Consider the following 23491-nt stretch of genomic DNA (forward strand, 5'->3'; position numbering starts at 1 on the left):
CCTCAAAGATGGCCCCTTCTCATCCTGGTATCTGAGTGACCTGTACTCCTTTCCAACCCCGTGTTACATACACATTCCTTTACAAATATTTCTTCGTTTGTTATTTCACTTACGCCATCTCATTCAGTCCTCCTCCTCATATGTTCTTAAAATTACTTTTAGTTTGGTATCATTCATTTCATGTGGAGATCCTCATGCAAAAATCACGTGAATGTTCCCGAGCTTTTGATGTTTACCAAACTTGCTCGTATTTTCCGGGTTTTGGGTGAGAGGAAAACATGAATAATAAGTTTTCCCAGAAAATAATTAACAAATGCTTTCATTTTTTAAATTGGTCAGCAGAGTGGTTCAATCATTTGGTAACATTTAATAACAACAGGTCTCAAAAGTTACTTAAGGCACAGCATACATAATATAACAAGCTATTATCCATAAGGCTCATATAATGTTAGTGACTAACTTTTCATTCATATCAATTGGAAAAGCTAAATTACTTCTTTTAAGCAAATGACATGGGTGCATACATAATATCTGCAACAAAAAATCAGATCGCAGCAGTGTAATATGTAACACAAATGGATCACTTGAATGGACTTGTCTTGTGCTCTTTCATGTCCCAGACATCATGGCCTTCTGCATAACATCTATCACAGTAGAGATCACCATTACAGCCATGACATCTCTTTGTTGCATCTTCATTACAAATAATGCACCAAGGTAATTCTGTATCCTGAAAACAAATCAAAAGTGTTACATTTAATTACTTAGCATCTGACCAGAGTAATGCACAATTTTGAATGCCTGTCACAAATTCCTGGAAATTAGAGGTTCATTTTATTTTTAATTTCCACTATAATATATAAATTATAGGAAATATCGAAGCTTAATATAGTCAGTTTTCATAGGTGTAATGCTAATTTGTGAACTTATGATAAAATCATTTTCATTCTAGTCAAATGCTCCCTGTTCTTAGAGGAGGCCCGGAGGGGGAGGGGAGAAATTTTACTTAACATCAATGTCAAACAACAGCAGAAATCCTCAGATGGAATAATACATAGAATAAAGGAAAGGCAACTGCTCACATAGTTGACTGTTATGTGGTACATAGAAATACACAACAGAACCCTGGGCTCTGTAGTTGTGTATGTGAATGTGTATTTCCAATAAAAAAAAAAAAAAGAGGAAAGCTAGTATAAATAGTTTTCCACTGGTTGTTTCTGTGTGACACATGTCAGTCAGCTATAGGTGAGTGGTTGCCTTTCCTCTATTTTATAATGCCAATATTAACACAGATAAGTGTCTACACCAAGGCCTTGGTGAAGTAATCTCCAATGTATGACCAAGGAATTTAACAAAAACACAGAAAACTTAAATCAGTTTAATTAGTCTATATGTAATTTGAACACTGATGAGAGTGGTGTCGAAATCACTACTCCACCTCATAAACCATGTTTTACAGATTTTTCATTATTATGACCTCTTGACTCAATTTTAAGAAATCGAATGATAGTAGTTGTTCGACATGCTTGAATAACTGATAATCTATTCCGCTTCACTCTCAATCAGCCTTGATCCCAAATTCCTCTTCTTTTCTTCTACTTGTCACTCATTCTACTGTTCCTTGTCACTCTAAATCTTCAGCATCTCAGTTTTTCCCCTCTTATTTCATTTAGCTTTGCATATTAGTTAGGAAACACATGATTTAGGGGTGTTGAAAGATGCATATCTGCTTTATGAGCTACAGAGCAACTGATGTTCTAGGTAACTCAAACTGGCATCCCGCTGATGCATGTTACTCATGGCTTTCTGCCTCAACAATAAAAGTCACTGAGTGCTAGAGGCAATACATTTGTCACATTACCCCCACTCCTCACTTAAAACTATAGTAAATAATAGATTTAAAGATACATGCTAGAGATTTTTGTTACCTTAAACTGCTTTTACACCTGTGCATCTTGTTTTTAGTCACCAAGTGCATGTGCTTGTCCCACATGTAAGTACAGCCAAATGTGTAGGTGAACACCTCTTTCTTACCATGTGCACATGTGAGAATCCAGTTGCATATAGAGAGAGGCCTGGCTTGTGTATAGGGAACTGTCTTCTGGAAAGATGGCTGATATTTTTGTAGATGGTTTGGAATGTAGATATTTTAGAAATTTCCATGTGTTAAAGAAAAAGATGTATTACAAACGTTACATGGATGGTTTTCTATTCCTGACAAAGAGTAATAATACAGATATCGAAGCACTGTCACTATTTATAGGTAAAAGTGCTCATAAATGGAATTTATTACCGAATTGAAAGAGGGAGGTTCTTTTAATTATTTTGCTTACTTTATCATAGGGGTCAGGAAGAAGCACAAATTTGTGATTTCTATTGGAAGCCCACATGTACTGGCACAGTTGTTAATGCAAATTCAAGCCATGTGCAAGATACAACGGGGGCTTCTTCACATCTATTATTTGTCAGGTGCTTTATTTACCTTCAGAAGACGAAGACATACAAAATGAACTGATACCTTACAAAGAAAGCAGGTGTTGACAGATGTGAAATTACCGAACAATCAGTTTAATAAGTCACAGCTGCAAAATACTAACGCGAATTCTTTACAGACGAATGGAAAAACTAGTAGAAGCAGACCTCGGGGAAGATCAGTTTGGATTCCATAGAAATGTTGGAACACTGAGGCAATACTGACCTTACGACTTATCTTAGAAGAAAAATTAAGGAAAGGCAAACCTATGTTTCTAGCATTTGTAGACTTAGAGAAAGCTTTTGACAGTGTTGACTGGAATACTCTCTTTCAAATTCTGAAGGTGTCAGGGGTAAAATACAGAGAGCGAAAGGCTATTTACAAATTGTACAGAAAGCAGGTGGCAGTTATAAGAGTCGAGGGGTATGAAAGGGAAGCAGTGGTTGGGAAGAGAGTGAGACAGGGTTGTAGCCCATCCCCGATGTTATTCAATCTTTATATTGAGCAAGCAGTAAAGGAAACAAAAGAAAAATTCGGAGTAGGTATTAAAATCCATGGAGAAGAAATTAAAACTCTGAGGTTCGCCGATGACATTGTAATTCTATCAGAGACAGCAAAGGACTTGGAAGAGCAGTTGAACGGAATGGACAGTGTGTTTAAAGGAGGATATAAGATGAACATCAACAAAAGCAAAATGAGGATAATGGAATGTAGTCGAATTAAGTCGGGTGATGCTGAGGGAATTAGATTAGGAAATGAGACACTTAAAGTAGTAAAGGAGTTTTGCTATTTGGGGAGCAAAATAACTGATGATGGTCGAAGTAGAGAGGATATAAAATGTAGACTGGCAATGGCAAGGAATGCGTTTCTGAAGAAGAGAAATTTGTTAACATGAAGTATTGATTTATGTGTCAGGAAGTCGTTTCTGAAAGTATTTGTATGGAGTGTAGCCATGTATGGAAGTGAAACATGGACGATAAATAGTTTGGACAAGAAGAGAATAGAAGCTTTCGAAATGTGGTTTTACAGAAGAATGCTGAAGACTAGATGGGTAGATCACATAACTAATGATGAAGTATTGAATAGAATTGGGGAGAAGAGGAGTATGTGGCACAACTTGACAAAAAGAAGGGACCGGTTAGTAGGACATGTTCTGAGGCATCAAGGGATCACAAATTTAGCATTGGAGGGCAGCGTGGAGGGTAAAAATCGTAGAGGGAGGCCAAGAGATGAATACACTAAGCAGATTCAGAAGGATGTGGGTTGCAGTAAGTACTGGGAGATGAAGAAGCTTGCACAGGATACGGTAGCATGGAGAGCTGCATCAAACCAGTCTCAGGACCGAAGACAACAACAACAACAACAACCTTACAACAAGCAGCAGTAGCTAATGGGTACTCCGCAAAAGTTGTAATGTGCCCTTGTATTAGAAAGAAGTTAAAAAGAAAAAGAAAGAAACAAAGAGAGAAATGAAAAATATAGTCTTAGTCAATGGATAGTAGCAAAAGCAGAGTTAAGGTTTGAACTGTACCCATAACATTTCATCGAAAAATGTGACAGCAAATTGAAAAATGGTTCAGAAAGTCCCGTATCAGGAGTGGCTTCCATGTAAGCAACAGATTGAGGTTGAGAATTATACATGACATAAAAAAGAAAAACAAATTTTTCAGGGTCAGAGGTATATAGGATTGTCTGTAACTAGTGTGACCATTATTATGTAGGCCAAACTGATAGATCATATAATTTGAGTCTTAAGGAACACTTACGACTACAAAATGGGTCCAAACTGACCAAATATTTGTCCAATACTGGACATCAACTGGAAGACAGAGAAAACAGTATGCAGTTCTCTGCAATGTTCCAAAAGGGTGTACACTTCACCTGCTAGAAGTTGTAGAGGTCTTTAATCTGAGAAAAATTAGCCCAGTGGAATACTTAATGAACAATTGGTTTAGCACCTGAAGCAGGAGCAGCCAAAATTTCAGCAGCCAAAATTTCAGCTCATGAGTCGTGCCCAGGCACAAATGCCAAAGCACTCAGCCTTACTTCACGTTTCCCCCACCACCATGCCAACTGCCTGAGTGCAAGGAGGGGAAAATTGCGAACACATTGCATTTATGTGGCAATGCAGTAACACTGTGTACTATTCTGTTTTACATTTCACACTGAAATATATGAGGATACTGAAAGGGTAATACAGTGCCTAAAGGAAGATCAAAATCTAATGGTCACGGGGGCTGGGAAGCAGTTTTAGGGGAAGGAGTAGAAGAAAAGGTTACTGGAGAATATGGGCCCAGCACAAGGAATGAGAGAGGAAAAGACTGAGCTCTGTAATAAATCTTAGCTAGTAATAGCAAATAATCTGTTCAAGAATCACAAGAGGAGGAGGTATACTTACAAAAGGCCATGTGATGCAGGAAGATTTCAGTTAGATTACATCATGGTCAGACAGAGATTCTGAAATCAAATACTATATTGTAAGGTATACCCAGGAGCAGATATAGACTCGGATAACAATGTAATAGTGATGAAGAGTAGACTAAAGTTTAAGACATTAGTCAGGAAGAATCAATACGTAAAGAAGTGGGATACGGAAGTACTAAGGAATGATGAGATACACTTTAAGTTCTCTAAGGTTCAAAACAACACGGCTACACCACTGTGTTTTGAACCACAAGGATTACCTAGCAGGACTCCATCAGCTGTCAGATACACCTATAAACCTTGCCACAGGGACCCTACTCCAGAAATCCAGAAGGAACTCCAGTCACTCCTTACGACCATCCCAGAACCTCTCCCCAGAATCCATCTCTCTGCTCATCCCTACCACTCCCCGCACTCCTACCTTCTACATGCTTCCTAAAGTCCATAAACCCAACCACCCAGGATGTCCCATTGTGGCCAGTTACTGTGCCTCCACTGAGAGACTCTCTGCTCTCGTAGACCAAGACCTTCAATCTATTACCCGGAGCCTACCCTCCTACATAAAAGATACCAACCATTTCCTCCACTGACTCTCCACAGTTCCTGTTCCTTTATCATATGGTGCCCTGCTCATGACTGTTGATGCCACCTACCTTTACACTTAATATCCCTAATGCCCATGGCCTTACCACCTTTGAACACTACCTTTCCCAATGCCAAATGGATTCCAAACCAACAACCCTCCTCCCTAGTCACCATGACCAACTATACCCTCACTCACAATTACTTCTCCTTTGAAGGCATTACCTACAAACAAATCCAAGGTACAGCCTTGGGCACCTGCATGGTACCGTCCTATGCCAACCTATTCATGGGCCTTCTAGAGGAGTCCTTCCTAAATAGCCAGAATCCTAACCCCCCACCTGGTTCACATACACTGATGACATCTTTGCGAGCTGAATCAAGGGTTAGGATACCTTACCCACATTCCTCCAGAACATCAACAACTTCTCTAACTTTTGCTTCACCTGATCCTATTCAACCCAGCAATCCACCTTCACAGATGTTAACCTCCACCTCAAACATGGTTACATCACTACCTCTGTCCATATCAGACCTACTAACCACCAGTAATACCCCCACTTCGACAGCTGCCACCCGTTCCATACAGCCTAGTCATCCATGGTTGTCACACCTGCAATGACGAGTGGAACCTCTCGAAATATGCCGAGGGTCTCACTGAAGCCTTTGCAGACCGTGATTATCCTCCCAACCTTGTACAAAAGCAAATCTCCTGTGCCTTATCTTTCCAGTCTCCCAACACCTGCCAAAGTCCCACTGTCCGGCCACAGAGGAGCGAGGAATTCTCATCATAACTCTGTACTACCCAGGACTGGAGCAACTTAATTACATTTTCCACTGTGGTTTTGACTATCTCTCATCGTGCCATGAAATGATAAATGTCTTGCCCACTATCCTTCCCAACACTCCCACAACACAACCCCTGCTCTCAAACACTTACCTCATGGCTCATATCCCTGTAATAGACCTAGATGCAAGATCTGTCCCATACATGCTCCCAACACCACCTACTCTAGTCCGGTCACAAACATCACCTATCCCATCAAAGGCAGGGCTACCTATGAAACCAGTCATGTGATCTACAAACTAAGATGCAAACACTGTGCTGCATTCTATGTGGGCATGAGAACCAACAAGTTGTCTGCTATTGCTGAGCATGCTGCCAAACATGACATCCTTCATTTCAATGACTGCTTCACAGCCTGTGCCATATGGATCCTTCCTACCAACACCAGCTTTTCTGAATAGCACAAGTGGGAACTTTGCCTGCAATATATCCTACATTCCTGTACCCTCCTGGCCTCAACCTTCATTAGTCATTGTCCTCATCTATTCAGCCCATTCTAGCACTACACAGCCCTGATTCCACCATCACACCCAGTCCTTTTACTTCTCTCCTTTTCCACTAACCCTCCCTCCCTTCCCCACCTCTCACCTGCCCTCCATGTAACCTCCCAACTACAACAGGAAATGATTTTTTTTTTTTTTTTTTAAATGAATCCAAGAATATAATAAATATTCATGTCAAGGGCTTATGATGAGAATACATTATGCGCTTTATAATGAGAATACATTATACACTAAAGAAGAATTTTTGATTCTGTTTTCATGTTATATTAAAATTATTACTTAGGCTGGTATTAGTTCACTAATTGTTTTAAATAATGCAGTGTTACATTTTTACTATGTTTTTCATAATACTCATTAAATAAGGTCTGCTACATTCATACTCCGCAAGCCACCCAACAGTGTGTGGCGGAGGGCACTTAACGTGCCACCGTCATTACCTCCCTTTCCTGTTCCAGTCGCGTATGGTTCGCGGGAAGAACGACTGTCTGAAAGCCTCCGTGCGCGCTCTAATCTCTCTAATTTTACATTCGTGATCTCCTCGGGAGGTATAAGTAGGGGGAAGCAATATACTCGATACCTCATCCAGAAACGCACCCTCTCGAAACCTGGCGAGCAAGCTACACCGCGATGCAGAGCGCCTCTCTTGCAGAGTCTGCCACTTGAGTGTATTAAACATCTCCGTAACGCTATCACGGTTACCAAATAACCCTGTGACGAAACGCGCCGCTCTTCTTTGGATCTTCTCTATCTCCTCCGTCAACCCGATCTGGTACGGATCCCACACTGATGAGCAATACTCAAGTATAGGTCGAACGAGTGTTTTGTAAGCCACCTCCTTTGTTGCTGGACTACATTTTCTAAGCACTCTCCCAATGAATCTCAACCTGGTACCCGCCTTACCAACAATTAATTTTATATGATCATTCCACTTCAAATCGTTCCGCACGCATACTCCCAGATATTTTACAGAAGTAACTGCTACCAGTGTTTGTTCCGCTACCATATAATCATACAATAAAGGATCCTTCTTTCTATGTATTCGCAATACATTACATTTGTCTATGTTAAGGGACAGTTGCCACTCCCTGCACCAAGTGCCAATCCGCTGCAGATCTTCCTGCATTTCGCTACAATTTTCTAATGCTGCAACTTCTCTGTATACTACAGCATCATCCGCGAAAAGCCGCATGGAACTTCCGACACTATCTACTAGGTCATTTATATATATTGTGAAAAGCAATGGTCCCATAACACTCCCCTGTGGCACGCCAGAGGTTACCTTAACGTCTGTTGACGTCTCTCCATTGATAACAACATGCTGTGTTCTGTTTGCTAAAAAATCTTCAATCCAGCCACACAGCTGGTCTGATATTCCGTAGGCTCTTACTTTGTTTATCAGGCGACAGTGCGGAACTGTATCGAACGCCTTCCGGAAGTCAAGAAAAATAGCATCTACCTGGGAGCCTGTATCTAATATTTTCTGGGTCTCATGAACAAATAACGCGAGTTGGGTCTCACACGATCGCTGTTTCTGGAATCCATGTTGATTCCTACATAGTAGATTCTGGGTTTCCAAAAACGACATGATACTCGAGCAAAAAACATGTTCTAAAATTCTACAACAGATCGACGTCAGAGATATAGGTCTATAGTTTTGCGCATCTGCTCGACGACCCTTCTTGAAGACTGGGACTACCTGTGCTCTTTTCCAATCATTTGGAACCCTCCGTTCCTCCAGAGACTTGCGGTACACGGCTGTTAGAAGGGGGGCAAGTTCTTTCGCGTACTCTGTGTAGAATCGAATTGGTATCCCGTCAGGTCCAGTGGACTTTCCTCTGTTGAGTGATTGCAGTTGCTTTTCTATTCCTTGGACACTTATTTCGATGTCAGCCATTTTTTCGTTTGTGCGAGGATTTAGAGAAGGAACTGCAGTGCGGTCTTCCTCTGTGAAACAGCTTTGGAAAAAGGTGTTTAGTATTTCAGCTTTACGCGTGTCATCCTCTGTTTCAATGCCATCATCATCCCGGAGTGTCTGGATATGCTGTTTCGAGCCACTTACTGATTTAACGTAAGACCAGAACTTCCTAGGATTTTCTGTCAAGTCGGTACATAGAATTTTACTTTCGAATTCACTGAACGCTTCTCGCATAGCGCTCCTTACGCTAACTTCGACATCACTTAGCTTCTGTTTGTCTGAGAGGTTTTGGCTGCGTTTAAACTTGGAGTGAAGCTCTCTTTGCTTTCGCAGTAGTTTCCTAACTTTGTTGTTGTACCACGGTGGGTTTTTCCCGTCCCTCACAGTTTTACTCGGCACGTACCTGTCTAAAACGCATTTTACGATTGCCTTGAACTTTTTCCATAAACACTCAACATTGTCAGTGTCGGAACAGAAATTTTCGTTTTGATCTGTTAGGTGGTCTGAAATCTGCCTTCTATTACTCTTGCTAAACAGATAAACCTTCCTCCCTTTTTTTATATTCCTATTAACTTCCATATTCAGGGATGCTACAACGGCCTTATGATCACTGATTCCCTGTTCTGCACTTACAGAGTCGAAAAGTTCGGGTCTGTTTGTTATCAGTAGGTCCAAGATGTTATCTCCACGAGTCGGTTCTCTGTTTAATTGCTCGAGGTAATTTTCGGATAGTGCACTCAGTATAATGTCACTCGATGCTCTGTCCCTACCACCCGTCCTAAACATCTGAGTGTCCCAGTCTATATCTGGTAAATTGAAATCTCCACCTAAGACTATAACATGCTGAGGAAATTTATGCGAAATGTATTCCAAATTTTCTCTCAGTTGTTCTGCCACTAATGCTGCTGAGTCGGTAGGTCGGTAAAAGGAGCCAATTATTAACCCAGCTCGGTTGTTGAGTGTAACCTCCACCCATAATAATTCACAGGAACTATCCACTTCTACTTCACTACAGGATAAACTACTACTAACAGCGACGAACACTCCACCACCGGTTGCATGCAATCTATCCTTTCTAAACACCGTCTGTACCTTTGTAAAAATTTCGGCAGAATTTATCTCTGGCTTCAGCCAGCTTTCTGTACCTATAACGATTTCAGCTTTGGTGCTTTCTATCAGCACTTGAAGTTCCGGTACTTTACCAACGCAGCTTCGACAGTTGACAATTACAATACCGATTGCTGCTTGGTCCCCGCATGTCCTGACTTTGCTCCGCACCCTTTGAGGCTGTTGCCCTTTCTGTACTTGCCCGAGGCCATCTAACCTAAAAAACCGCCCAGTCCACGCCACACAACCCCTGCTACCCGTGTAGCCGCTTGCTGCGTGCAGTGGACTCCTGACCTATCCAGCGGAACCCGAAACCCCACCACCCTATGGCGCAAGTCGAGGAATCTGCAGCCCACATGGTCGCAGAACCGTCTCAGCCTCTGATTCAGACCCTCCACTCGGCTCTGTACCAAAGGTCCGCAGTCAGTCCTGTCGACGATGCTGCAGATGGTGAACTCTGCTTTCATCCCGCTAGCGAGACTGGCAGTCTTCACCAAATCAGATAGCCGTCGGAAGCCAGAGAGGATTTCCTCCGATCCATAGCGACACACATCATTGGTGCCGACATGAGCGACCACCTGCAGATGGGTGCACCCTGTACCCTTCATGGCATCCGGAAGGACCCTTTCCACATCTGGAATGACTCCCCCCGGTATGCACACGGAGTGCACATTGGTTTTCTTCCCCTCTCTTGCTGCCATTTCTCTAAGGGGCCCCATTACGCGCCTGACGTTGGAGCTCCCAACTACCAGTAAGCCCACCCTCTGCGACCGCCCGGATCTTGCAGACTGAGGGGCAACCTCTGGAACAGGACAAGCAGCCATGTCAGGCCGAAGATCAGTATCAGCCTGAGACAGAACCTGAAACCAGTTCGTCAGACAAACTGGAGAGGCCTTCCGTTCAGCCCTCCGGAATGTCTTTCGCCCCCTGCCACACCTTGAGACTACCTCCCACTCTACCACAGGTGAGGGATCAGCCTCAATGCGGGCAGTATCCCGGGCAACCACAGTCTTAGTCCGATCGGGGGATGCGTGGGACGAGCTGGCCGTCCCCGACAAACCCCCATCCGGACCCCCACAGTGATGCCCATTGGCAACAGCCTCAAGCTGTGTGACCGAAGCCAACACTGCCTGAAGCTGGGAGCGAAGGGATGCCAACTCAGCCTGCATCCGAACACAGCAGTTGCAGTCCCTATCCATGCTAAAAACTGTTTTGCAAAGAACGTCTGAACTAATCTACAGAGAGCGCAAACAAATCGACAAAATTTAAACGGTTATTAAAATACAAGATTGCCTAGTAAATGCAGTAATGCTGCTACTAACGCACTGCTGACACACTGCTCGGCAGCGGAAGGAGACTACACGATTTTACACTATTCAGGTACTAAAACGCGATGCTACAACTCGCAAATACTATAATACGCCCGAAATTTATGTATCAAACAATGCAAGTACCAAAAACACTCAAAGAAATTAAGAATTAAACTATGTAAGAAATGAGTGAGCTAGGAGTATACGACTTGCTGCTGCAGCTGCTTATCCAATGGCGGCAGGGAGCAGTCTTCTGACTGCTTTGATGCAGCCCACCATAAAATTATCTACTATGCCAACCAGTTTGTCTAAAAGAAGGAATTACACCCTATGTGGCAACCCGCTGCTACCACAGCACCGCTGTTACCACATCAATTGCCATCTGTCAGAAGTCAAAAGGACGTGAGGTGCTGGAAGGTAACTTGTCTTTGGATCTGTCGATGCCAGCAAAGCTAAGGAGACAGCACCCTCATATGCTACAGGCAGCTGCACTTCTTATGTAGTATGCGCAGCCACTGCCCTCTGCCACCATGCGGAGACAACCATGATTTGGCTATTTAATCCCAGAGCTGAGAACACTCTTCCGTATTTTGTAATGTTGTGTGAGACTGATCATTACATGCTGCTCATAGATCTTGCATTGTTTTCTTGGAACCAACCTAGCTAATACTGATGTTCTGAATTTTGTGGGAACATGCTGTCATGCTGGACAAGATGTTCATGGGCCTATAATAATAGGCCTTACTGGCCTACCCTTTACCATTCCCTGCCAATGATGCCACTGCTTCTGAAGACGGACTCTCATAAAAAAACACTTTGGCAACACTCTGTAGTCTTCACGATGAGAGATTCTGGCTCTATTAAAGCTCTTTTCCTGCTGTAGATTTTCCCACAAATGTATCACTTCCTTGGGAAGTTAGCTCTCCTTCAGGATTCTGCACCTTTATCTTTTGATGAAATGTGCTGTTTGCTCAATTGTTATTACTGCAACAATATGCATGTGATTTCCATGAGAATGGAGTTTCATTAGTGTAGAAAGCAATCTCACCAATCCAGTTGTACCTGGGTGGTGGGACTGCACGGGTTAAGTCAGAAGTGGCATTTTGTTACTGTTAAATCTCTGGAATCTTATGCAGATACTATGAGGTGAGACGCCATTATATGGGCAGCCCTCAATAAGGAAGATCATTGGCGAGCACTGCAATTCGAGGGTCTATCTTTAGCAGAAGTACTCAAGATTTTCAAGTTTCTCGAGCCACTGACCATCACTTTAGATTCACGGGCTAACATATACGTGCACAATTCAGACATCAACATACAGTCACGTTCTAGCACATACTCAGAAGCAGAGGTCTTGACAGTACAGCAGACTAGGCCACCCTGTTTCCACAAACATGGCCAAGGTGGAAAATTTTCCAAAAGTCCCTGCCCTCCTTGTTTTGTTAAACATGACTGCCTGGCTTGTCCACAGTATTGGATAATAAGCTATCTTTATCATAAGAAAGGTCATATCGCAACTGTCTGCCTAACTCAGTCCACTTTGTCATTGCCAATCGCATTTCAACCTATGGACATTAACTTTGTTAATTCTGTGTGTGATGACATTGTTACTGTCTCAAACCAACTTTTGATGGATGTGTGTCTTAATGGGACTCCCATGTGCCTTCAGATGGATACAAGTGCAACAACCTCATTACTGAATTGCAATATTTACTTGCACCTTTTGTTCACCCCCACTGTCGGCTACTCTGCACAATCTCGTTTGCTACAACCAGTTTACTGCGGTAATGACATACAAAGCACCAGTGGCATCTTTGGTTGTAGACAGTGCCTTTACAAAAAATCTGTTTGGCTAAAGACCATTTGTCCCTGTTTTTTTCCAGGCTTAGGCAACACCACGGACTACATCAGGCGCATTGAAAATAAAGCCTAAACTGCGCCCCGTTTTTTCCATGATCAACCTGTTCCATTTACACTTTACGGTTAAGTTAAGCAAGAATAAGACAGATCGACAGTCCTTGGCATGGTAGAACCCATTTCATCCAGTCAATGTACTACATCTCCAGTGATTATGAAGAAACCAATGGGCAAATTCTGTCTTTGAGGGTGACTTCAAGACGACAGTGAATACCCCGTCTGTAGTTGATATGTAACCCATTCCGCACCTAAACTCAATTTGTTTGAAGCAAGTGTGCCCGCATGATGGTTTGTAGGGAGGAGGAGGCTAACCCTGGGACTATGGAGTATTTTTTATATTTTGGAAGACGAATGGCAACTTTTAAGTAGCCAGAAATAAGTTCCATTTCTGATTTATTAAAAACTTGTGTAATACTGACTTTTAAATCATTTTCTTGAAAGAAAACACCTGACTACATTGTACTTTTTCCTTTTGAAAGCTATGGGAGGCCATGGCTCCACCTTGCTGGAGATATGGATGCCCTATCTCCAGCTACAACTTGATGACAACTGACACCAACTTTTTGTCTTGAACATGTGGGTTGGCCTCTGCTAACACAAACGCTTCGTTTTTAACATGGCAAGTGCACATGCTGTTTTTCAACATTACTTGGAACAGCTTACTCAACAGACTCCATGTTGTATAAATTACCACCACAACACTGTCATTTCTGATGCTACTACTGTGGGATGCAAGTCTTAACTGCAACATTCAGAAGTCAGAGTTCTTCCAGGCCTCCATTGAATACTTGGGTACATCATCTCTCATCAGCAGATCCAGCCAACTGACAGTCACAGTGTGGGTATTGTGGACTTTCTGCAGCCATCTAATGCATGCAGAGGAACTACAGGCATGATATATGAGTCCAGTCCCAGACTCCTAAATTCGTCAGGAGAGACCCATGTGGGAGGCAGTGTTGGGGACATAGTTACACTCAAGAGTGCCAAGAAGACATCATTGGCAATAATATATTTATTAGGCAGTAATACATGACTGTCTTCCAAAGTGCCGCGCCACAGCCAGGCCAGCAGAAGGCAGGCATGTACTCGACTCACAGTATTGCCAGTGCAGCAAAGCATTAGGTGATGGCTGTTAAGTACGTCACGAGGCAGCTGTCAACCCCCAGATTCTGGTGGTTGCCAGCTCGTCATCTCAATCACCAAAAATCACTTGCTGATACTGAAGATATTGCACTCAGTAATCAGGCTCCAGGTCCACCTGAAGTACTCCCTTGCAAGAAATGGCTCTCAGCCCCCATTTACGGGACAAGAACCAGCAGTATGGTGTCTGCAACAGGAAAGGGATGAACATCTGTAGTTGCAGTGTTCTCCCCCCCCCCCCCTCCCCCGAAGGCAGATGATGGACAGCTTCCAGCAGACCTGGTGACCTCCATGCCCCACTAGTGCAGCCTCTGAATTTGGCAGTGCAGCTGCAGCAGCAGCATCATCCTTCCAGCCGGACGTGTGGCTCCATAGAGGATCAAAAACAGCTAGGCATCCTGAGGGTTGACCTCAATAGCCTCCTCTCTTACTTGATAGCTGCAACTGACACAAGAGCTGAGACTATGCACAGGGCAATTGACAACTGCCACTCAGCAATCAGAAGGGTGGGGTATTTATGTTCACACTTTCCATGTGCTCTGCGACAGTGGAGGTAGCGATGAAACTGTGTGTCCTGTTTTTCCCCGTCAGCTCTCTTAGTGACTTTAGACTTCTGCAACTTCACCTTTCAGAGGCTGTTTTCTGCTGGCTCGCCACCTAAATACTTTTTGTTGTGTTGTACCTATCCTGCCTTATGATACCCTGCTTTGTCACTAGTATGAAAGTATCTACCTCTCAGCTTCCATGACGTCATTATACTTCGCTTGTGGACTTGGGCCCTTGGTCATTCCCCCGTGTGCTATAGCTTCCGTGTTCGCCACAACTTGCTCAGCATTTCTCCCTAGCTGGCAGTCTACTGGTCATTGAAACAGGTGGTTCGGCTTCTGGGAGCTGCCACAGTCGAACTTTGACTAATTTTTAGTGTCCAACAGGGACACTATTCTGGGGCATAACAATTTTTAATCAAGACTGCATACTACCACAGGTTCTTTGTTACGGCATCTTCAGATTCCTATCCTCTAAACCAGCTGTTTACTGAAGAGGAAACTTCTGGGAAAACATTGCCTGTGACTTTTCATTATTTTGATAGTAAAAATTAAAGGTGTGTCAAAATTATGAACATAGATATCAATAGTGAAGTAGACTTGGAAAGAATTGAGATAGGGATTAAGATTTGGTCCAGAGTACTCGAACTTAATTTTCACGTGGAAATTAAATCTCCAAACAGTTGTTAAAGTAGCCGAAAAAGTTAAGAATTCAACTAAAAAGTTACCAGAGTACTTTAACTGAGAATACAAATGAACTGAATAGTTTGTGAAGACAAACAACAAAATAAAAAATGAAATGAGTTATCAGGTAGTCAAAACAAATGTTGAACTATCAAGTTCAAATAATGTACTAAAAACTGAGCTTCAGAATAACAATGTTCACGTCACAGAAATCAATGAGTTAATTCTTAGTGTCAAATCAGGAGAAAAATAGTTAAATGCTCAGATGGTAGTAGTAAAAAACAGTTTTGGAAATGTTGAAATTAACATATCTAAAGAATTAGGCAAACTTCAAAAAGCATTGAAGTTATTTAACATGTAATAAAATTTGAGGACAAAAACTTACTATTAGGAATTACCGACGTAAATCAAGCTTAGAAAAGAAGGTTTAGTTGGCCAAAACTGATTACGAATGACAAAATTTCTGCAATTAAAACAAAAGTGATTGAAGCACAAAAGAATTCATATTATGGAAGTTATTTGTTCACTAATTTTCTAGCAGTAAGAACACAAGCGAATTAATGAGACACCTGTATTAAATAGTGTTAGCAATCTTGGTAAAATTGAGGAACGTATTGAAAATTCGAGTCTCCACTGGCTGCATTCTCATCTTTGCCTAGTTATGCAGAGTACTTCTGCATGTTGCTAGGGGGAGTGAGTGGACAAAGTACTGGTAGGTGCAGAGCCAGTTGAACTGGGCTGCTTCGGTAGTGTAACTTCTAAGGCTATTTGTTGATGAAGTATTTTTATGTTATATTTGTTATACTGTACAACTTTGTTCAACTCTAAGGTTGGAACACTGCAATTCGTTGGTTTACTGGAGGTGGTGTGCTCTTGCCTTCCTCTGACCTTTGTACAAACTTAGTTACAGGAGGCCTATTGTTTAATATGTACTCTGTAACACGGTTTAACTTAACTTGTCTTTTTTCCATTGTTAGAGGTGAAAGAAGTGATACATGGCAGAAAAAAAGATTTGGCACCAAGGGTGTTTGAACCCGAAACCTTAAGCTTCATATGCCTTCAGTTGTGTATGCTGGAACTTACCTACTTAGCTATGAAGACATACTGTTCCACAGTGCGCTGAGCAATAATGCTCCTTACATTGTTTATAAACAATACAGTTAGTGTTTTAGAAATAAAAAGAGAAACTGCAGTGGTATTTTATGTCATTCATTGGGTTACAAATAATAAATAAGTATTTGTATACACAAAGAGTACTTATCCCTTTATCTGTGAATAATTTATTCATGAATAAATTTTTTCAAATTATCTAATGTAATTGACTTTAGAAAATGTCATATTTAATACACTTTTGCCACAAATACAAGTTGTGATACTGATAAAATTTCAAGTGACTGAAATGTATCAAGACCAAGATGTACTACCATACCCCAAATTAAAGATTTAACATAAGACCTAGCACATAAAACTGCACTGTCACTATGACCCTGCAGGTGGCCAACATGGATTTGCAAAAGTGGTTCACTTACTTCTAGCACTGGTTGAAACTTTTTCTTGCAACCAACGTATGACTGTGTCTTTGATATGAGTGGACAACAAATACACATAATATCAAGCTCCATGATATTACGTTTTATGAATGGTCATAGATTGTGAGGCATTTCATATACACTCTTAAGAAAGCAAATTGAAAGTGAGCATCATAACTGTTACTAGTCTTGTACATTAGCAGAAACTGTTGGGTATATATGCCATCGAAGCGTCAAATGCCCAAAATTTACTGGAAATGCTGGTATAATTACTAGTGGTATTGATACTGCTGACAGAATATAGGTTCAGTCTGCTACTTATTTCAGCAAATCGCTCTGCTGTTTCTGTAAAATCTTTAACTGTCCCTGAATTTGCTGTTGCTTATGCTGTGGCATCATCTGTTGCTGCCACAAGTAAATAAACTTTGCATCTATGATGCATTAATACCATGCAAGGTTTTGAGTTACTTGTAGTCATGGCCCAACACTAATCAAGCAGGTCACTGCCATAAACCACATATTGTGTTGAAATCAAGACTGATGCTAAGTTAATGGCTGAAAATGCATTCAACACATATTGTCATGACTACAAGTAATGAGAGCTCATATCAGTATCAATGAACAAGCCAGAATCATCTTAAACAAATATAAACTATCATACATAGTTGCAAATCAAAGTCCAGGTCCAGAAAGGGAGATACCAGTTATATTTAGATATCAGCATTTTAAAAAAGTTTCAAAACTTTCACTGTCAATCTACCTGTCAGGAGGTATTTATTTCCCGTGACAGCCCGACAGTCATTCCCATGTGACATTTTTGCTATAACCTTTTGATTCTCTGCAGCCAAGAATGGACCTCTTCTATAATTTCCTGTCATTTTCATATTTTCTGCTGGGTTATCAGTGCATATGCATCTACCTCTAGCAATGTATACAATTCATAAAAATCTTTGATTTATACCTTTGGCTAATGTTGATGAAACATGACTAAATTCTTCAAAAGGAATACTATAACATTGTTTTAACTTTTGGTCCATTTCCATACCCTAACAACCACCACTTTTTGCACTTTCTTTGTTGCTTTCATCATTTGAATAATGGCCAGTCTTGTAAACATATTATGTAATATCCCTACAATCATCTGAAATATGACTAAATTCAGAATCTTAGTGTATGGCATTGTTTATGAAACTTCTAATTGCCTCTAAATCAAAGACGGCATTCCACTCAAAGCCATTTTGCAACTGAACAACTTCACATTCAGACAACTCTATAACTCCACACAGAAAACACACAGTAGAAAACAATATTCTTGAACTATGTGCCAATGTAAATGCCAGATTCATCTGTTATACATCACCACATTGAGTCTTAGATATTCTACAAATATTTCATTCATATAGCTTTTATGTTTGCTTGAGTACAAACCATATCTTCTGCAAACTGCTTGTTCTGAGTCCCTGTTTCTGATGATTCCACTGATGGCAGAGACACTTCATCCACTGCCTGTATAAAGAACACAGAAACTCATTTCAGTCTCACACTTTGGAGTTCATTAACATTTTTTCTCTCACCAAAATCTGTTAACCTTTAAAGAACACAGGACATAAAATGGATACTAATGCATTTCAGCTTTTCACAGGTTGTTATGAAAATCTCAAATATTCTAACTTACTGTAACTATTCTACAGCACATTGAAGATCCAGGTGAATGCATTTATGTAATTGGTTATTGTTTATTCCACGAAAAGCAGTTTCTTGGCACTAGAGAAATTGGGTAGACATGTCACTATACACCCAACTCTGCAACCATGAGCACTGTGAATAACACATGCTTTATTTTAATGCCATAACTGGTTTTGGGCTATCACACCCATCTTCAGACAGCTGATGTTCTGATTACAATGATGATTTCCACATTACTTTCCTGGGCTGTTCACACAAATTAAACACAACATGGACTTCCAACAGTCAGAAATGTGAATAAGACTATCCTCACTTCAATAGAAAACCACCTGCACTACATAACATCCTAACAACTATTGTAGAAGAGTAGGAACAGAAACAAAACCCAACACACTAACAGAAACTCAGAGTAACTGAATAACAAATATTTTTAAGAATGAAATCTTCACTCTGCAGCAGAGTGTGCGCTGATATGAAACTTTCTGGCAAATTAAAACTGTGTGCAGGACCGAGACTCGAACTCTGAACCAAGCTTGGGTAGCTCAGTTGGTAGAGCACTTGCCCGCAAAAGGCAAAGGTCCCGAGTTCGAGTCTAGGTCCGTCACAGAGTTTTAAATATTTTTAATTTTATCATTTCCTAAAACATGCTATCATTATAACTTGTATATATAGTTATATTAATCTTGCATTTCTTTTTTCCTTGCCCTAATTAGCTTTGTACCTGTATCACATCAAAAATGATGCACAACAATGCAAATGTCGACAGTATGCACTGTGTGTCTTGTTTTCATTCATTCACAGTATCTGCTGATGACAACAGTAATGCCCTCTCAGCCTGCCCTGAAGTTTATGGTCAGTACTGTTCGATTTTGTCTAGGTTTTGGCTTTCCAGCTGTGTTAGTTGTGCATTAACAGTGATACACAGCAGTGCTATGGATATGTTTACTGATGAAGAGTTGGCCAATATGCACGTAGTATGCAGTGGAACATCTGCACCATTATGCTGTGCTGAGCAGTTCCCGCACCAATGGCCGCCACGTCACAGTACTTTCGCATCTGCACATAGGTACCTGCAAGAAACTTGCATCTTCCATGTCAGAATGAAAGATACTGGCTGTATAATATATGCTAGAACATCTGATATGGAAGAATATGTCTTACACACAATTAGTAATACTCCTGCCTCTAGTAGTCAGCATACTGCACGACGTCTGAATAGAAGTTTATCTATGGTTTTAAAAGTCTTACATGAACAAATAATTGCACCCCTATCACCAACAGAATGTGCAGTTATTGCAGTCAGCGAACTACTTATTTCGAATGGTATTTGCACATTGGTTCCTGCAGGGGGGTAAATCCTAATTTTAGAGCTTTAATTTTCTTTACAAACGAACCATTTTTACTTGAGAGGGCATGTTCCACAGCAGGATATCACCATGTATGAGATGACAAAAATCCGCATATACCAGTCTGTCATTCCTATCAACCGAGTTTGCCATAAATGTATGGGCTGAGTACTGTCAACTATTTTATGATTGGACCTTTTCTACTTGCTAATACACTGAATGGTGTCATGTTCAAAAGATTCCTTCCACAGTTCCTAGAAGATGCAGCACAGAGAATTCATCAGCTCAAGTGGTTTCAACATAACAGGGAGCCAGCACACGTTGCTCTCAATGTTGAAACCACATTCAAATAGAGTACATTGAAGACAATGGATTGATTGGGGGTCTCCTGTTCCATGGCCAGCTCAGCACCAAACATGACATTAATGGACTACTACTTTTGAGCACATGTAAAGAGCCTAATTATAAGACTCTGGTCTACACTCGCACGGATCTAGTTGCCAAGATTATCGCAGGTGCGGAAGTAGTATGCCAAACACCAGTGCATACACAGTATGCAATTTGATGCCATTACAGTGTTTCGTTAAAATTTCTGCAGCTAGTTGTTAGGAAAAAATCTCATTAAACACTTTATCCTATGATCATTTAATAATAAGTTCATTCTTAAAGTATAAGCAGTTTTCTATTGGTGACATGTTGCACCTCCAACACATTTCCTTTGTTCAGTTTTGATCTTTGCCCAATAGAAAATGAATGATAGCTTTGCTTAGTGGATGCTCTTTGCATTGTAAAGAAGAACATGGTATTTAAAGCACATGTGTGAAGCTTAAATTCATATGAAGAATGTTATGAAGAGTTTGTGTGCCACAAAGGTTTATTTAGAATATGTGTGCGGTTTGCACTGCAACAGCTTATACATACACTGTCCTGAAAAACCATAAGGACCACAGCAAGACAGCACCCTCCACTGGGACATAAGTAAATGAATACAACTTTTTTGCTTTATACTTTTAAATAAATCAGGCACATTAGCACATTTTTATCATCAGAACAACTTCTAAAATGGTGCTAAGTATTCGGATAGTCTTGTGTAGAGCAGGATCGGAGAAAATGCTGGTGACTAAAACATCAAAGTAACCAGAAACGTTAGCTATCTAAAGATGAGCATTATAGCCTGAAATTGGTTATGGCTCTGAAATAAAGCATTTCAACAGTATTTGTGGCCAACTGCATTATTGTCCAATAATTATTAACAGTCTAGGGATTAACAAGATCCTGCACGAATAGAGTAACAATGAACATTGAGAAAATTCAATTGTACAAGGCCAATCATAACATACGAGATGAATTAGGACACAACATTTCTGAAATTATCTTTAATACATGTTCTGTTTGCTGTAAACACTACTATAACGATATCCATGTGGCTATGGCCGCAGACAAATAATTGTATCATAAGACTGGCCATCCCCAAACTGTTCCCATCAAGACCATCCAGTTGCAGAGTGTGTCCCACATCATATACATTTTTGTGCCATTAGTGTCTTGACTTGTTTTATGTGATTCATCAAAACTTGCTTTCCTTTGTCAACCTATTCATCTCAGAATACCACTCATTTATTTGTTGAATATATTCTAGCCTCCGTCTTCCCTTTTACTACCACACAAATTATTCCCTAATTTCTTAACAAACATCCTAACATCCTGCTCCACTTCAAAATCTCTTCTTTTCCAGTTTTCCAATGGTACTGGGAAGGAAGAGATTTTGAAGTGGAGCCCTTCGATACATTGCTGCACTCCAGACATACTTTCTTAGATATTTCTTCTTCAAATTAGGGCCTTTGTTTGACACTAATAATTCTTTTAATGAGGGACATTCCCTTTTCCTGTGCCCATCTGCTTATTAGATCCTCCTTGCTTCATGTGTCATGATTACTTTGCTTCCCAGACAGCGTAAATTCTTCACTTTTTTTCCAATGTGGCCCAAGTTTCGATGTTAAGCTTTTTGCTGATCTCATTTCCGCTACTTCTCTTTACTTTTCTCTTTCTTTGCTTTGCTCTCAGTCCATATCGTGTGGTCATTAGACTATTTATTCCACTCACCAGGTCGTGTAACTCATTTTCATTATCAATGAAGACGCCAATGTCATCAGTAAATCTTATGGCTAACATCCTTTGAACCTTTATGTTAATCCTACAAATGAACCTTTCTTTCCTTTCTGTAATTATTTTTTTAGTGCGCAAGTTGAGCAGTAGGACATAAAGACTGGATCCCTGTCCAAAGCCCTTTTTATTTTGTGCATATGGCGCTTTGTCTTCCAGTCTTATTCCCCCCCGCCGAGTTGTTTCTCATGCATGTTGTACAATCCCCATCTTTCCCTGTCATCATCAAGTACTTTATATTGGATGACAAATCTTACGAAGATATTTTGATTTTTCTTAAGTGTTGCCTTCATTATGAAGCTCAATACTGTCTTTACTTTTCTTACATCTACACTTCTCAAGCCACATTATGGTGTGTAACAGAAGGTCCTTTGGGTGTTCTACTGTTACTTTCCTCCTTTTTTGTTACAGTCTGCGGGAAGAGTGATCATTGGGAAGCTTCGATGTGAGCTGTAATTTTACCTCCATGGTCTTCTTACAAGATATTTCTAGGAGGAAGCAAATTCTGATTCACTCTTCTAGGAATATATGCTCTCAGAATTTGAACAGTAAACCACATCATAATGCACAATGCATCTCTTAAAAAACAATATGGGAATTGTGGGTCCACCTTGATGCACAACACTTTTGATATTTATTTATTCCCCAAACTAGTTTCAGCATTGAATATCACTATCATCAGTGGAGTCTTTAGAACTAAAACATGCAGAAATAGCATAGTTATAAAACATTGTGAAACATTATTGCATGTATACTGTTTGTTCCAAGATAAAATTAATGCCTCTCTTGTAGTACCTGCCACTGGAGCTGGTTAAGAATCCCCTTGACACTTTTGTGCTTACTAAATGAGCCTGTGATGAAAGATGCTGTTGTTCTTTGCACCCTCCTCTATTTATTATATCAACCCTACCAGGTATGGATCCAGCAGTATTCAACTATTGGCGAAATGAGGTTTTTGTAAGCTACCTCCTTCATGGGCAGACTACGCTTGCTGTGAACTTTTCCAATGAATTTCAGTCTGGCAACTGCCTAACATGTGATTAGTATTATGTGGATGCTCCGTTTAAATTGAATTGGTGATTGATGAATGGAACTAACAAGGGGAGGCCACGACATTTGGAATGCGGATTTACTGCAAACTTTGTAAACTCTTAGCACTCCACAAGGACAACAAAATGTGTAAGCAGTAGCGCCGTACTTCTCAAGCGTTATTGAGAAAATCTCAAGATAATTTCGGTCGTCATATATATATATATATATACACACACACACACACACACACACACACACACACACACACACACACACACACACACACAC

At 40.7% G+C, this 23491-nt stretch overlaps 1 protein-coding gene across 3 annotated transcripts in view; it reads right to left on the bottom strand.

The window, feature by feature from the left end:
- Positions 1 to 303: 303 nt before the first annotated feature.
- The window catches only part of LOC126259835 (abscission/NoCut checkpoint regulator), a 183602-nt gene continuing 160414 nt past the window's right edge, over positions 304 to 23491 (bottom strand). For all 3 annotated transcript variants that reach the window (XM_049956881.1, XM_049956884.1, XM_049956883.1), the window contains 2 exons: positions 18405 to 18482; positions 304 to 730 (listed from right to left, as the gene is read on the bottom strand). In XM_049956881.1, the coding sequence (XP_049812838.1) occupies positions 581 to 730; positions 18405 to 18482 (228 nt within the window). In that variant the 3' untranslated portion in view covers positions 304 to 580. The remainder of the gene's footprint in view (positions 731 to 18404; positions 18483 to 23491) is intronic.

Source organism: Schistocerca nitens, chromosome 5 (genome assembly GCF_023898315.1).
Source record: "Schistocerca nitens isolate TAMUIC-IGC-003100 chromosome 5, iqSchNite1.1, whole genome shotgun sequence".
Lineage (NCBI taxonomy): Eukaryota > Metazoa > Arthropoda > Insecta > Orthoptera > Acrididae > Schistocerca > Schistocerca nitens.